We start from the raw sequence: 13,093 nt of genomic DNA on the forward strand, positions 1-13,093 counted from the left end.
AAGGGGGGGGGAGCAGCCAAAATTAGGAACCTCCCACTAAGAGTATTAGGAGCCCATTACATGATCCTTAGGGTCTAGAGTGTTCTCCCAAAGCTAAGAATCTGATGTATAAAAATCTTATCCAGTATCTGAATAGAGGCCTAAAATTAGTCACGGTGTTAGTCTTAAGATTATAGAGAAATACCACTTAAAAGTTGATATTTGACCATTAAGAGGAAATAAAACAACTCATCTAATAGCCACTGAGTATCTGCCATTCTCTAGACAAAATATAAAATAAAGGACGAATTAGAATCCTTGCCCTCAAAGAGTTCAGTCTGATGTGGGGGGATGGAGGAAACCAGAGTGTACATAACTAAAATAGAAATAGGACAAACCAAAATAAGTGCTATAATACAGGTATTCAGCTCTGAAGATGTGCAGAGGAGAAAAGTACCTGTGAATTTTGATTGGTGATATCATCAGAAATTTTATTTGCCCCATTTCATTTAAAAGTCTTGGAAGTAAAAAAAAAAAAAAATTGGTGAATAGCTGTCATAGTTGCAGAATTTAACTGCTTGGAGGAGAATGAGAAAAACCATTCACTAGTAATTTTGAGTCTCTGTTTAGAGGTGATGCTGAAAACCAGCTTTTTGTCCTTGTCAGATAAATTTTGAAGACTATGAAAAGCTGGCAACATCTACCCCTAGCAGATTTTGCAGTCACTGGAAATAACATCAATCCTTATCTCATGATGACACCGTTCCCTTACCTACCTGAGCTAACTTTAGCCTCACTGTCCTTCCCAAGGAGTGGCTTCCCAGAGTAATATTAAGAGACTGGCTTCCCAGAGTAATTATATTAAGAAACTGACAGCCTCTTCCCCAGCCCCCACAATCGATGCAGAAGGCTTCCACAGGCACAGTGCTTACTTTTTCAAAAGGAGCTCCAAAGCTCCATGGGTCAAAAGAATTAATAGGGGTTGGGAGAATCAGAAGTTTAAAGGCTGAGTGCAGAGATAAGGTCAGAGGTCTATAGCCCCTTGACAAGATCCTTTGGGGGATTGCCTCTATTAGAGTTAACCAGCTGGGCTAAATTCGGGCTGGTTGTTCATCTTAAATCAAGAGAACAAAGCTTTGTCCACCTGAGCCCATGTGCTAAGGGACCAAAGTCCACAATCACTTTGTGTAATGAAGGGAGACTTCCAGGGCTGCCAGTGACATGTAACAGGGAAATCCCTGGTCAGAGGTGTAATGCTGTGTAAAGACTGCTCTCCGCAAGAGGGCAGAAAATGATCCTGTGGCATTTCCTGAGCCTCAATGACAAAATGCCAATTTGGATCCTAAATATCTTAAAGGAAAACACTTTTAAAACCTTATCATGAGGAAAATAGTTGATTAAGTTGAAGTTTTTGAGAGGAAGGAGAAAAAAGTGAGTTAGCCAAATTTCACAAATTGTACATGTATATATTCTCTTATATACCAGCTGCAGGATGATAGGTGTTGTGTTGTATTTTCCAAAGATGGGTTGGTTTTCTGGAGGGGAAAGGCAGTCATTTTAGGTAAAGCTACATGGATTTAGATAGGAGAAGAGAACAGGCATTCTTGGCAAGGTAAATGGCAATAAAGCAGAGAGCAGGAAATCATATGGTCTTTTCAAAGGGCATGGATTTAAAACTGTCTGGGATTGGGAAGGAAGCTGGTGGAAGATAGGATGGAACCGTGACAGCCTGGTTAAGGAATCTGGAATCTCTCCAGAGGTTTCTGGGTAAGGGAATCACAAAGTCAACACAACATTTGAAGAAAATCAGTCTGGCAGCAGTTTGTAGCCTGAGCAGAAGAGAGTAGAGGCTGAAAGATGCAATACAGCCAGCACTTGTCAAAGGCCACTTCTGAGTCCGATGCTCCACGAGCACTGGGCTACAGTCATGACCTAAACCCACTAGTCTTCTGAAGAACATCTCCTTAACACAACTGCAGGCTGTCTAAACTCAGACACTAAGATTGTTATACCTACTTGCTCTAAACACTTGGTCACCAGGTCCAAAATATTTTCTTCTCAGCTTCCTTTGCAGAACGGAGTAATCAGAAAGATTTCTAGATGTGTTTCTGTTGAATTTTTTTTTTGAATTGAGTCACAGAATGGTAGGACAGTAGGTTTTCAAGTGCCCTTTAGAAAGCCTCTCACACCAGTGACTCCAGGCAGGAGGCTATTCAGCCAGTGTCATCTCGCAAGAATTCTGGGTATATCAAGTTTTAGTGCTGTCTGTTCAGTTTTGATTTTTTTTTTTTTTTTTTAAACCTGTTTTCCATTGGCCTTCTCCTGTGGTTGTATATCTGGTATGATTCAGAATATTCATTTTAAGAATTCCATCTTTGTTAGAGAGTAAAATATAAACAAGCTTAAATCTTAAACTACTTATCAGAATGCTGAATAGGTAACTTTACCACACACACTTCATCAGCTAGTGTCACTTTAAAGGGTTTTAACACCTATTAAAATCACATTAACTTTGAAATGCCAGTTCTGATGGCGAAAAGCCACTCCAGGATCAGATGATATTGTCAGCATCTAAATGAGCCAAGCTGTACTGCAAGGAATTACAGATGACATTATTATCTACAAGATAAAATCAGGAGGCCTCGGGCAAACCTCATGGGTTCTAATAAAATCAGATTTAACATTATTTATGACTATTCTTTGTTTTCTGTCATTCACATAATTGGAAAAGTGAAATAGAGTTAACAGATCAAACCAGGCGTTTTAGATAACAAAGCGTTTGATTGGCCATATTGAATGACTGCTTTAAACAATGCAGACAGCTGCTCCCAAACAGTCCTGGTCAGTTGCATTATAACAGCGGCCCAACCTTGGTCCATAGCTAGGGAGGTAGATCCATACAACCATTGTGTGTGTGTGTGGGGCGGGGGGAGGTTCAATAAGCAAAGCTAATTTCAGACTAAGGTACTACTGATAAAAGCTACAATGTCTCAGCATAGGCTGTCTAAACTGAGCCCTAAAGAGGTACATGCCAAAGGTTTGCCCATCAACACCTGAAAACAAAAGAATGACTTGTTTCAAGTCTGTTTTCAGAAGTTTTCTGTCCTTGCAACTATTCAGAAGAGCATGTTTCAGGATTTTAAAGGCAATCCAAAAGGCAGGTCCCACTATCCCAAGTGTGGCTAGCATTGCTCATGTTCTTGTAGCTGTTCACGTAGCAGATGGCTTCCTTTGTAACTACACATTATTCCTTTTTGAGAAAAGAGCCAAAGGCAGCTTCAAGGTTTGCCAAACCATAGGTTATAAACTATCTTAGAACAGAAAATATCAAAGTGTTATCACATTTAGTAAGGATAAGAAATGGGTAAAAATTGTCATGAAACACACTTTCCCCAAAAAGGTGAGCTGAATTAATGCCTGTGGGGTTGTTTTTTTTTTTTCATGAACAGCTGGAAAGTTCTACAATTATGAAAAATTCAATATGCAGCATCCAACAATTGGAGAGTTAATGAATATAGTTTCTTTGAACCGATAGAAGCTCTTTGTTTTTATACCTTAAATTCTTTGATTACATTGAGTTCCTCCTTAGAGAGAAGAGGGGGACTCCTCACTGGGAAGTACTTTGTGAATATAAAAGACAAACCAGTTCCTTGTTTTCTTTATGCTTAATGTAAATGCTGTGGGAAACATCCATAATTGCTATGCGTTTCCTTTGTGAAAAATGTCTGCATGCTCCTAAACTCTGCTACATCTGTTACGTGTAAAACATTTCTCCTGATAATTTTGTGCTACTTTGCTCCTGCTCTTTGTAGCAGCTGTGCACTGCTAATGACTGCCCTTATTAGTTAGCTCCAGTCCTTTCTTGGGTTTGAAGCATATTGTATAGAAAATGTTGGCTGTTCAGCAACATTTGTTGCTTGTGTTAGGCTAATGGATGATGTTTATATTGATGGCCAAGGTAATGGAAGAGAGTTGCTTTTTGCCACTGCTGTTTTCCTAAAGGTTGATTTAAATAAAATTAGGGATGCCAGATAGGACTACTTGGGCTGTATATCAGTGCCATATCAGGAATGAGTTTTCATAGTCAATTTGCAGTCTCACGGTGATAAAATGAGGCTGTAAGTCCTATAAGCATATTGCAAATCATGGTGGAGATTATAGTTCTTGGAAATTCCCATCCTTCCTTTAAGACTCATGAATTGTCATCACCTGTCTAACCCTTCCTTTGTTCCTCTATCTGTGCTCCCATTACAGTTGTTTTAGGCCTTCTATTGATCACATTTGACTGACATTATCTTTTTTAATGTTTTTTTCCCACCCACAGACTGTGACATAATTCAAAAGAGATACCATCTAGGTCAAAATCTGAAATAAAGTAGATGATTTAATAGTAAAGAATGAAATCTTTATATCTTGTTCACATTTTTCATATGCTTGTTATGAATGTATCAGTAATTGCATCTGAAGTTGGGTTTGGGAAGGTAAAGGTGGCTGTGGCCGGGGATGAGTAAATACTTTATGTCTTTGAATGTATATAGTGCTCCTTTGTGTCTAAACTATGTCTTAAAATCCTGCTGGTGGTTTTCTTCACTAGGAAGTCCAGCGTTGTACAGCTGATATGAACATCACTGCAGAACATTCCAATCATCCAGAAAACAAGCACAAAAACAGATACATCAACATTTTAGCATGTGAGTAATAAACTTTAAACTATCTTCAACTGTGAGAAAATTAAATTTTCATGCTGGGTATAAGCTGAAAGCCAAGCAATCAAAAGCAGAATGCCAAGAAAACATGATATTTGCAAGCTAACCTCTCATCAGCCTATCTTCAATGATGGTTAAAGAGAAGTAGGGACATTTTCTTTCCCGTTAGTCTTTCATTAGGCTGTCAGATCTCAGCATCATAAAGTGGCTGAAAGAAAATGTTCTGAGTGTCACTGTTTTCACATTAAATGAAGTCATATCAGGTATTAGGAGCCAATGTTTGAATGTCACTTGGCTATCTTGATACTGGTTTGAACCTGTAAGGGTTAAGACTTTTAAAACAGATAGAAATATTGGGAATTGAAACAAGTAAGCTGAATTTCAAAGCATTCTTTCTAGGCCTACATAATTGGTCTATACCTGAAGTGACGGGCCTCCAATCCTTTTGGCTCATGTGCTTTCGGGTCAGGAGTATCCTGGAGGTTAGGGACTCCAATAAAGGAAATTTTTTCATACAGAGCCTCAAGGAATACCCTAGGAAGGAGTTCAAGTTACTTCTCTAGTCTGGGGGCCACACTTCATAGATACGTGAAGCGTGGGTCACTGGCAGATAATATATGCTTTGGTACTAAATATAGGGGTGCACAGACACTTCTAGTTAACATATACTATAGTAAGGATCACATCACATAAAATGTTATATAATAGTGCATTTAAATAGGACCACTTAAAGTTTGAACTCTACTGTGCAAAAGTTTTTAAAATAAAGTTTTGATGAGATATAATTCACATACCATATAAAATTTACCTATTTAAAGAGTATAATTCAGTGGATTTTAGTATATTCACAGAGTTGTACAGTCATCACATTTAAATTTAGAACATGTTTTGCACTCCAACAAGAAACCCCGTACTTGTGAGCAGGCACTCCCAATTCCTTATCCTCTCCAGCCCCTAGAAACCATTTGTCTACTTTCTGTTTCTCGAGTTGCATATTCTGGACATTTCATATAAATGGAATCATATATGATGTGGCTTTTTGTGTCTAGCTTCTTTCATTTAGCATAATGTTTTCAAGATTCATCCTGTTGCACCATGTGTCAATATGTCATCCCTTTTTATGGCTGAATAATGGTCTATTGTATGGACATACAGCATTTTGTTTCTCCATCATTTGATGGCCTTTGGGTTCTTTTCCTCCTTTTTGGCAATTATGAATAATGCTTCTATGAACAGTCATATACAAGGATTTATATAGATATATGCTTTCAATTCTCTTGGCTGTAGACCAGGAGTAGAATTGCTAGGTTATATGGTAACTCTGTGTTTGGCATCTTGAGGAACTACCAGACTGTTTGCCAATGTGACTGTACCATTTTACAGGCCCACCAACAAAATGTAAAGGATTTAATGTGTCTACATCCTCACCAACACGTTTTTTTTTCTTTTTTTGTTAATAGCCATCCTAATGGGTATGAAGTGGTACCCCATTATGGTTTTGTATTTCCCTAATTACTAGTGATGTTGAGCATATTTTCATGTGGTTTTTGGCCAGTTGTCTCATCTTCTCTGGAGAAATGTCTATTCATATCATTTACCATTTTTTAACTGGATTACTTTTGTCTTTTTGTTGTTGAGTTGTAAGAGTTCTTTATATATACTGGATACAGATCCCTTATCAGATATATAGTTTGTAAGTATTTTCCCCTTTTCTCTGCATTGTCTTTTCACTTTCTTTTTTTTTTTTTTTTTTTGAGTTGGAGTCTCACTCTGTTGCCCAGACTGGAGTGCAGTAGCATGCTCCTGGCTACCACAGCCTCAACCTGCTGGGCTCCGGAGATCCTTCTGCCTCAACCTTCCAAGTAGCTAAAACTACAGGCATGCGCTACCACACCCAGCTAATTTTTTGATTTATTGTGGAGATGAGATCTTGCCAAGTTGCCCAGGCGGGTCTCAAACCCGCGGGCTCAGGCAGTCCACTCACCTCAGCCTCCCAAAGTGCAGGATTACAGGCTGAGCCACTGAGCCTGGCTTTTCACTTTCTTAATGGTGTCCTTTGAAGGACAAATTTTTAAATTTTGGTGAAATCTAATTTATCTACCTTTTTCTTTTATTGCCTATACTTTTGATGTCATATTTAAGAAACCATTATCTAATTCAAGATCATGAAGATTTATACCTATGTTGTTGGATTTTTCTAGTTTTAGCACTTACATTTAGGTCTTGTGTTCATTTTGAATTAATTTTTACATATGGTGTGAAGTAGGAATCCAATTTCAATCTTTTGCATAGAGATATCCAGTCGTTCCTCTGCCATTTATTGAAGACTCTTGTTTTCCCTACTGAATTGCCTTACCATCCTTATTGAAAAATCAGCTGATAACAAGTATAATAGTTTGTTTCTGGTCTATGAATTCTATTCTGTTATCTACATTTCTATCCTTATGCCAGTATTACACTGTATTGATTACTAACTATAGCTTTCTGGTAAGTTTTGAAATTGAGAACTGTAAGTTCTTTAAATTTGTTACTCTTTTTCCAAGATTGTTTTGGCTATTCTTTTTTTTTCCGGAGTTGGAGTCTCACATTGTTGCCCAGGTTTGAGTGCAGAGGCACGTTCAGGGCTCACCACGGCCTCAAACTCCCGGGTTCAAGCAATCCTCCTCCATGAACCTTCTGAGTAACTGGAACTATAGGCAAGCATCACCATACCCAGTTAATTTTTTAAAATTTTTGTAGAGATTGAGTCTCACTGTGTTGCCCATGCTGGTCTCAAACTCCTGGGCTCAAGCAATCCTCTAACCTCAGCCTCCCAAAGTACGGGATGACAGGCCTGAGCCACAAGGCCTGACCCTTGACTAGTCTCTCAACAATGGTTGGAAAAAAAAGTTTGTATTGTACTAGTGCTTTTCTTATTTTGTTAAATTTATTACTAAGTATTTTATTCTTTTTGTTGCTAATGTAAATGAAATTGTTTAGTTTTATTTTTGGATTGCTCACTGTTAAGTGTATATACGAGGGGGGACCCTAAAAAATGATATTTATTAAAAACTGTGTATTAATTCTTGCATGTCTAAACTTTAATTACCAAAGTACTCTTTGTTTGATGCAATATACCTATTGAAGCACTTTTTCCACTACTCAAAAGTTGTTGAACTCATCAATTTTGATGCATTTTAGTGCTTCTGTTGTACTGGCAAAATGTTTCCTTATTAAACTTTTTTCACCAGCGAAACAAAAGAAGTTGTGCAGGGTGAGATTGGGTGAATAGGGAGAGTGGGGTATGGGGGTCATGCTGTTTTTGGTCAAAAACTCCTGAACACTCAATGTGGTATGGGCATGTGTACTCGTAAATCACCCCTCATGAAATGGGCAAACACGTTGAAAGAATCTCAAAAAATAAAAAAATTTACTAAAGCTAAACACAGCCTCTCACAACAATGCTAACTGGTACACTGATGTCAGCAGCTGCCTAGAACACTTACCTAGCAGGAGAAGCCTGTGTTACAAAGGGCCTGCCCTCCAAAAGATATTTCTGAGGTTTTTTTGGGTCTCCCTTCATAAATACAATTGTGTTTTGTATATTGATCTTGAATCCTACAACATTGCTGAACTCATTTATTCTAATAGTTATTTTTTTGTGAATTCCTTTGGTTTCTATATACAAGATCATGTCATCTAACAAATAGGGATAGTTTTGCTTCTAAATAAAGTTTTAAAAGAATTCCAGGTTACTTTTGAATAGAATTCTTTGTTTCACTTCTCTGAGAGAATGAAGAGGAGGTAAAAAGGGAACAAGGAAGAGTCAAACTTTTCTCCCTAGTCTTTGAATAGATTGACTCTGGTAGTATATGTTGGCCAACTCACCATGCTGTGACTGTGCGGGTTTGCCCATCCATATACCTCCTTTTTAACTAGACAAATCAAGCAGATATATACACATCTTTGCCTTACCTACATCCACGCACTTTCTTTCCACCATAGCAACCTTTACTTCTAGTGACCCTACTGCCTTGGCTAAAAGTATTGGGGCAAAGAAGAAGGAGAAAATTAAAGAAACTTCCGTGTGATATGCCCAAGGTTATAGTGTTTTGCTAGAAAACCATAATCTGTGATTAAACGTGGTTGCGTTTTCCCAAGTTTTGTACATTGCTTTTAAAAAATAAAATTAGGTGTGGCTTTATTTTCACAAGTTCAGAGAGTTGGGTTTTGGTGTTCTCTCGGCCACTGAGATTCTGGGCACATCACCTTCCTTCATCTAACCTTTATATAGCAAAGAATTGCATAGAAACAGGCCAGGTATAGTGGCTCATACCTGTAATCCCAGCACTTTGGGAGGCCACAGCAAGAGAATTACTTGAGCCCAGGAATTCAAGACCAGCCTGGCAGCATAGCAAGACCCCATCTTTAAAAAAGACATAAATATGTAATCCCACGCCTTTGGGAGGCTGAGGTGAGTGGATTGCCTGAACCCGCGGGTTTGAGACCTGACTGGGCAGCGAGACCTCATCTCTACAATAAATCAAAAAATCAGCTGGGTGTGGTAGCACATGCCTATAATTCCAGCTACTCGGAAGACTGAGGCGGAAGGATCGCCGGAGGCAGCAGGTCAAGGCTGCGGTGGCCAGGAGCAGCCACTGCACTCCAGTCTGGGTGACAGAGTGAGACTCCAACTCAAAAAAAAAAAAGACATAAATAAACAAAAGTTAAAAAAAAAAAAAATGGTCACGGAAACAAGTAAAATCAGACCGTGAATTTGCCAAAAACATGATGTAGGAAAAGCTTCTCTCACACAGCCTTCACAACTTTTTTAATTTTTAAATTTAAAGATGTGGGGTACAATTGTAATACAATTGTTCATTATGCAGTTACCCTTGTTGATGAGGTGTGCTCTCCCCCTACCTAGCAGTTTCCTACTACTGCCAATCCCCCCCCCAGCAGTTTCCCACTACTGCCACTCCTTTTCTTATAGTATTACGATAGTTATTCAAGGTCCACTTATGAGTGAGAACATGAGCGTCATCACAACTTTTAAGGCATATGTGGATATCACTATATAGCCTCCCATATTGATCTGTTAACCAGTCTATTACCTTTTAGTTAAATAAGAATTTTGCAACTTGAAGAGTATGTGTTGTCAGTATAAGAAAAAACAGTATACAATATAATGGATACTGAGTTACAGCCGTTTTGATCCAGATGCCTTAGTAGAAAATTTCCATTTGGGGCCTATTTATATCAGGCAGCCCCTGTTTCATGCTAACTCTGGACTGAGAGTTTGTCAGAACAACAAAAGCAATTCATAGTTCCAAGAATGTAAAGGACTTTCGAAAAGTACTTGGTATAGTCTGGGATCAGTAACACCTAGGCTAATCCACTCATTGGACTTCTTTTTGAACTAGCTTGTTATGACTACAACCAGAAATATAAATTGGCTTTTGCCTATTCTGTTTCTAGTTAGGGAAGATAAAGTTATGACCTCATCTTCCTTTTATTTCTTTTGCATTCCTAAAAAAGACCCAGGCTCACTCTGTTGGGCAACTAGATATGTGTATCGTGCAACCCTCACTTTTGTTCAAAAACTAAGGATAAGTGGATCGTTAAAATCTGATAATGGACTTCACATTCCTATAATGAGAGATTACTCTTAAAAGCTCTGGTTCCCTCAATTACTTAGGGCCTCCAAATGAATTCAGCAATGGAATTTTCTGAAAATAGATGATCCAGACTTGATGTGAAAGTCACCCTTTTATATTTGTATCAGGAATAGGGGAATGAGTAATCAAAGACCTTTGAACTTGGTTTCAAAATACAGAACAAGGAAATTTTGGTTTTACATGAATTTGCATCTTGAGAGCATGTGAGGTGGAAGCGGCCTTGTATTTCTGAGATGAGTTCCAATGCTCTTTGTTTAGTTGTTGTTCTGCCAAGTTTTTTCAGGGCACTCTAGGAGATGTCACAATACCTGATTGCCTTGTGTTGTGCTTTACAATGCCACTAGTTTCTGAATTACACATTTTGTTTTTGCTTTTTTTTCTTATCTTCTATAGATGATCACAGTAGGGTGAAGTTAAGACCTTTACCAGGAAAAGACTCTAAGCACAGCGACTACATTAATGCAAACTATGTTGATGTAAGTCAGAAATGTTATTGTAAACCTATTTCTGGAAATTGAAGACTGCAGCAGAAACTGTTAAATGTATTTTAATACTTACAGAGCTTTCACTAAAAAACACAGCCTATTCACTATGGAAGATACTTTAATTATTAACTGGTCATCTGTGATACTGCTTTCATCTTACTTTGTGCTGTGTCATCTTTGAAGGGTTACAACAAAGCAAAAGCTTACATTGCCACCCAGGGACCTTTGAAGTCTACATTTGAAGATTTCTGGAGGATGATTTGGGAACAAAACACTGGAATCATTATCATGATTACGAACCTTGTGGAAAAAGGAAGAGTAAGAGCCCCTTGGCTTCCTATCTTAATCATGTACCTTCATTCAAAAAACAGTACCTGCTGTAGGGTAGGGACTTGACAAGGTATAAACGAAACGAAGTATTCTTTCTGCTCTTACCTTGTTTATGATCTGGCAAGAAAGAGAGCTAAGGCATTATAAAAGTAAGTTAAATGTGATGATAGAGATGAATAGGGATGAGTGCTGCAAAAATGGATGAATGTATCCACTAGTACAGAGATTTTGTAAAGGAGCTAATATTTGAGGTGAGACTTGGAACGACATGGAGGGGAGTTCACAGGTTGAAAAGAGAAGGAAAGGTCATTCTAAGTGCAGGGGATAGAAAGAACAAAAAAGCAGGGATTTTGGAAGAGACATGTAGAAGTCAAGGAACTACCAAGTTCAGACTAGGGTCAACAAAAAATGCTTAAACAGCTTGACCATCATTAAGAGGACCTTTTAAAAAATGATTAATTGTTGTTGAATTTATTGGATTATGAGTTTATATTAGATCATGCCAATTTGTGCTGGAATATAAGCTAAGCCTCAGGTTCCCTGCTCAAAATCACAGCTTCACTTTGATTTCACAGTCTCTGTTTGCCTTTGGAAACCCAAGGTGTAAAAAGAAGAGTTTCACACTTAACAAGAAGCCATCCATAAGGCCTTCCTAGCCTTCAAATAATACTTAAACTTTTTTAACATATACTGCCCACATTTCTTACAGGTCAAACATTATAGGCTTCTTTCTTAGGCCGTCTTTAAAATACATCATGTACTGAAAGATGATCATCAATACTAGACCCATTTCTCACATGATATTGCAGAAATTTTGTCCCAAGCCATCAACCTCTTCAGAGGTCACATGTGCCTTTAAGGAGTTCAGGTTGTGTCTTCCTTTTTCAGTCAACTAAATGTCACTGTTGCCTGTGTTTTAACATTGTCATTTGAAATTACATTATAAACAGAAGAATTGTAGCATAAATTTCAGGTATAACTTATAACTTCTTTCTTTTTCCAGCGAAAATGCGATCAGTATTGGCCAACAGAGAATAGTGAGGAGTATGGAAACATTATTGTCACGCTGAAGAGCACAAAAGTACATGCCTGCTATACTGTTCGTCGTTTTTCAATCAGAAATACAAAAGTGAAAAAGGTACTGAAGGAATTGGATAGGCTGCCAGGGCATCTTTTTTTATACTTGTATGAAAATTACTGTACAACCAAGGCCAAATCTCATAACCAACTTGCTTTTTAAAAAGTATTTTTAAAACATTTTTTCACAACTCTTTTGATTGACACCAGTGTATGGTGTGAAAGGTACTGGCAAAGCATATAATACAATTTAACTGGCCTGGTGGAGTTCTTTAATCTCTTTATGAAAAAGCTTTCATTTTTCTTTTAAAGAAAATCGTCCTTTTAGGTTTTGGTAATGCTCAACAAATATGGCAGCATATGTTTGATTTAGCTTTTTAATTCCAATTTTCTGACAGCTTTAAAGCATTGTTTCCCAAAGTATGTTCCAAGGAATACTTGTCCTGTGAAATTCAGATTCTCCTATTCAGTAAGAATGGGAAATGAATGCTACATACTATATATCCCCCATCATTTTAGAAATTTATAGTGAACCCAAGTGACCAGAGTGCTAGAGGTAAGAAACCTATATAACATTGTTTTGCTTAATGTCCTCTCATGTGAGTTGACAATAAAATTCTTTTCTATAGAATTGCTAATACTCTGAGAATCACACTTTGTGAAAATACTTTCAAGTTATCCCCATTTCTCTTTTTCAAAATCCACTGTCAACGAAAATCATACATCATCACAGCAGTACAGCAGTCTCCCCTTATCCATGGGGGAATGTTTCAAGACCTCCAGTGGATGCTTAAAACCTCAGATAGTACTAAACTCTATTTATATTGGTTTTTTTTTCACTATACATACATACCTATGA

General features: G+C 37.8%; 1 protein-coding gene across 1 annotated transcript in view; it reads left to right on the forward strand.

Moving 5' to 3' along the window:
* Positions 1 to 13,093, forward strand: part of LOC103264935 (receptor-type tyrosine-protein phosphatase gamma-like) — a 713,831-nt gene that overhangs the window by 687,102 nt on the left and 13,636 nt on the right. The window contains 4 exon segments of the mRNA XM_008062632.2: positions 4,574 to 4,670; positions 10,736 to 10,818; positions 11,011 to 11,145; positions 12,161 to 12,295. Coding sequence (XP_008060823.2) covers positions 4,574 to 4,670; positions 10,736 to 10,818; positions 11,011 to 11,145; positions 12,161 to 12,295 — 450 coding nt within the window.

This window comes from Carlito syrichta, unplaced genomic scaffold (assembly GCF_000164805.1).
Source record: "Carlito syrichta isolate Samal-C Ts95f unplaced genomic scaffold, Tarsius_syrichta-2.0.1 Scaffold305773, whole genome shotgun sequence".
Lineage (NCBI taxonomy): Eukaryota > Metazoa > Chordata > Mammalia > Primates > Tarsiidae > Carlito > Carlito syrichta.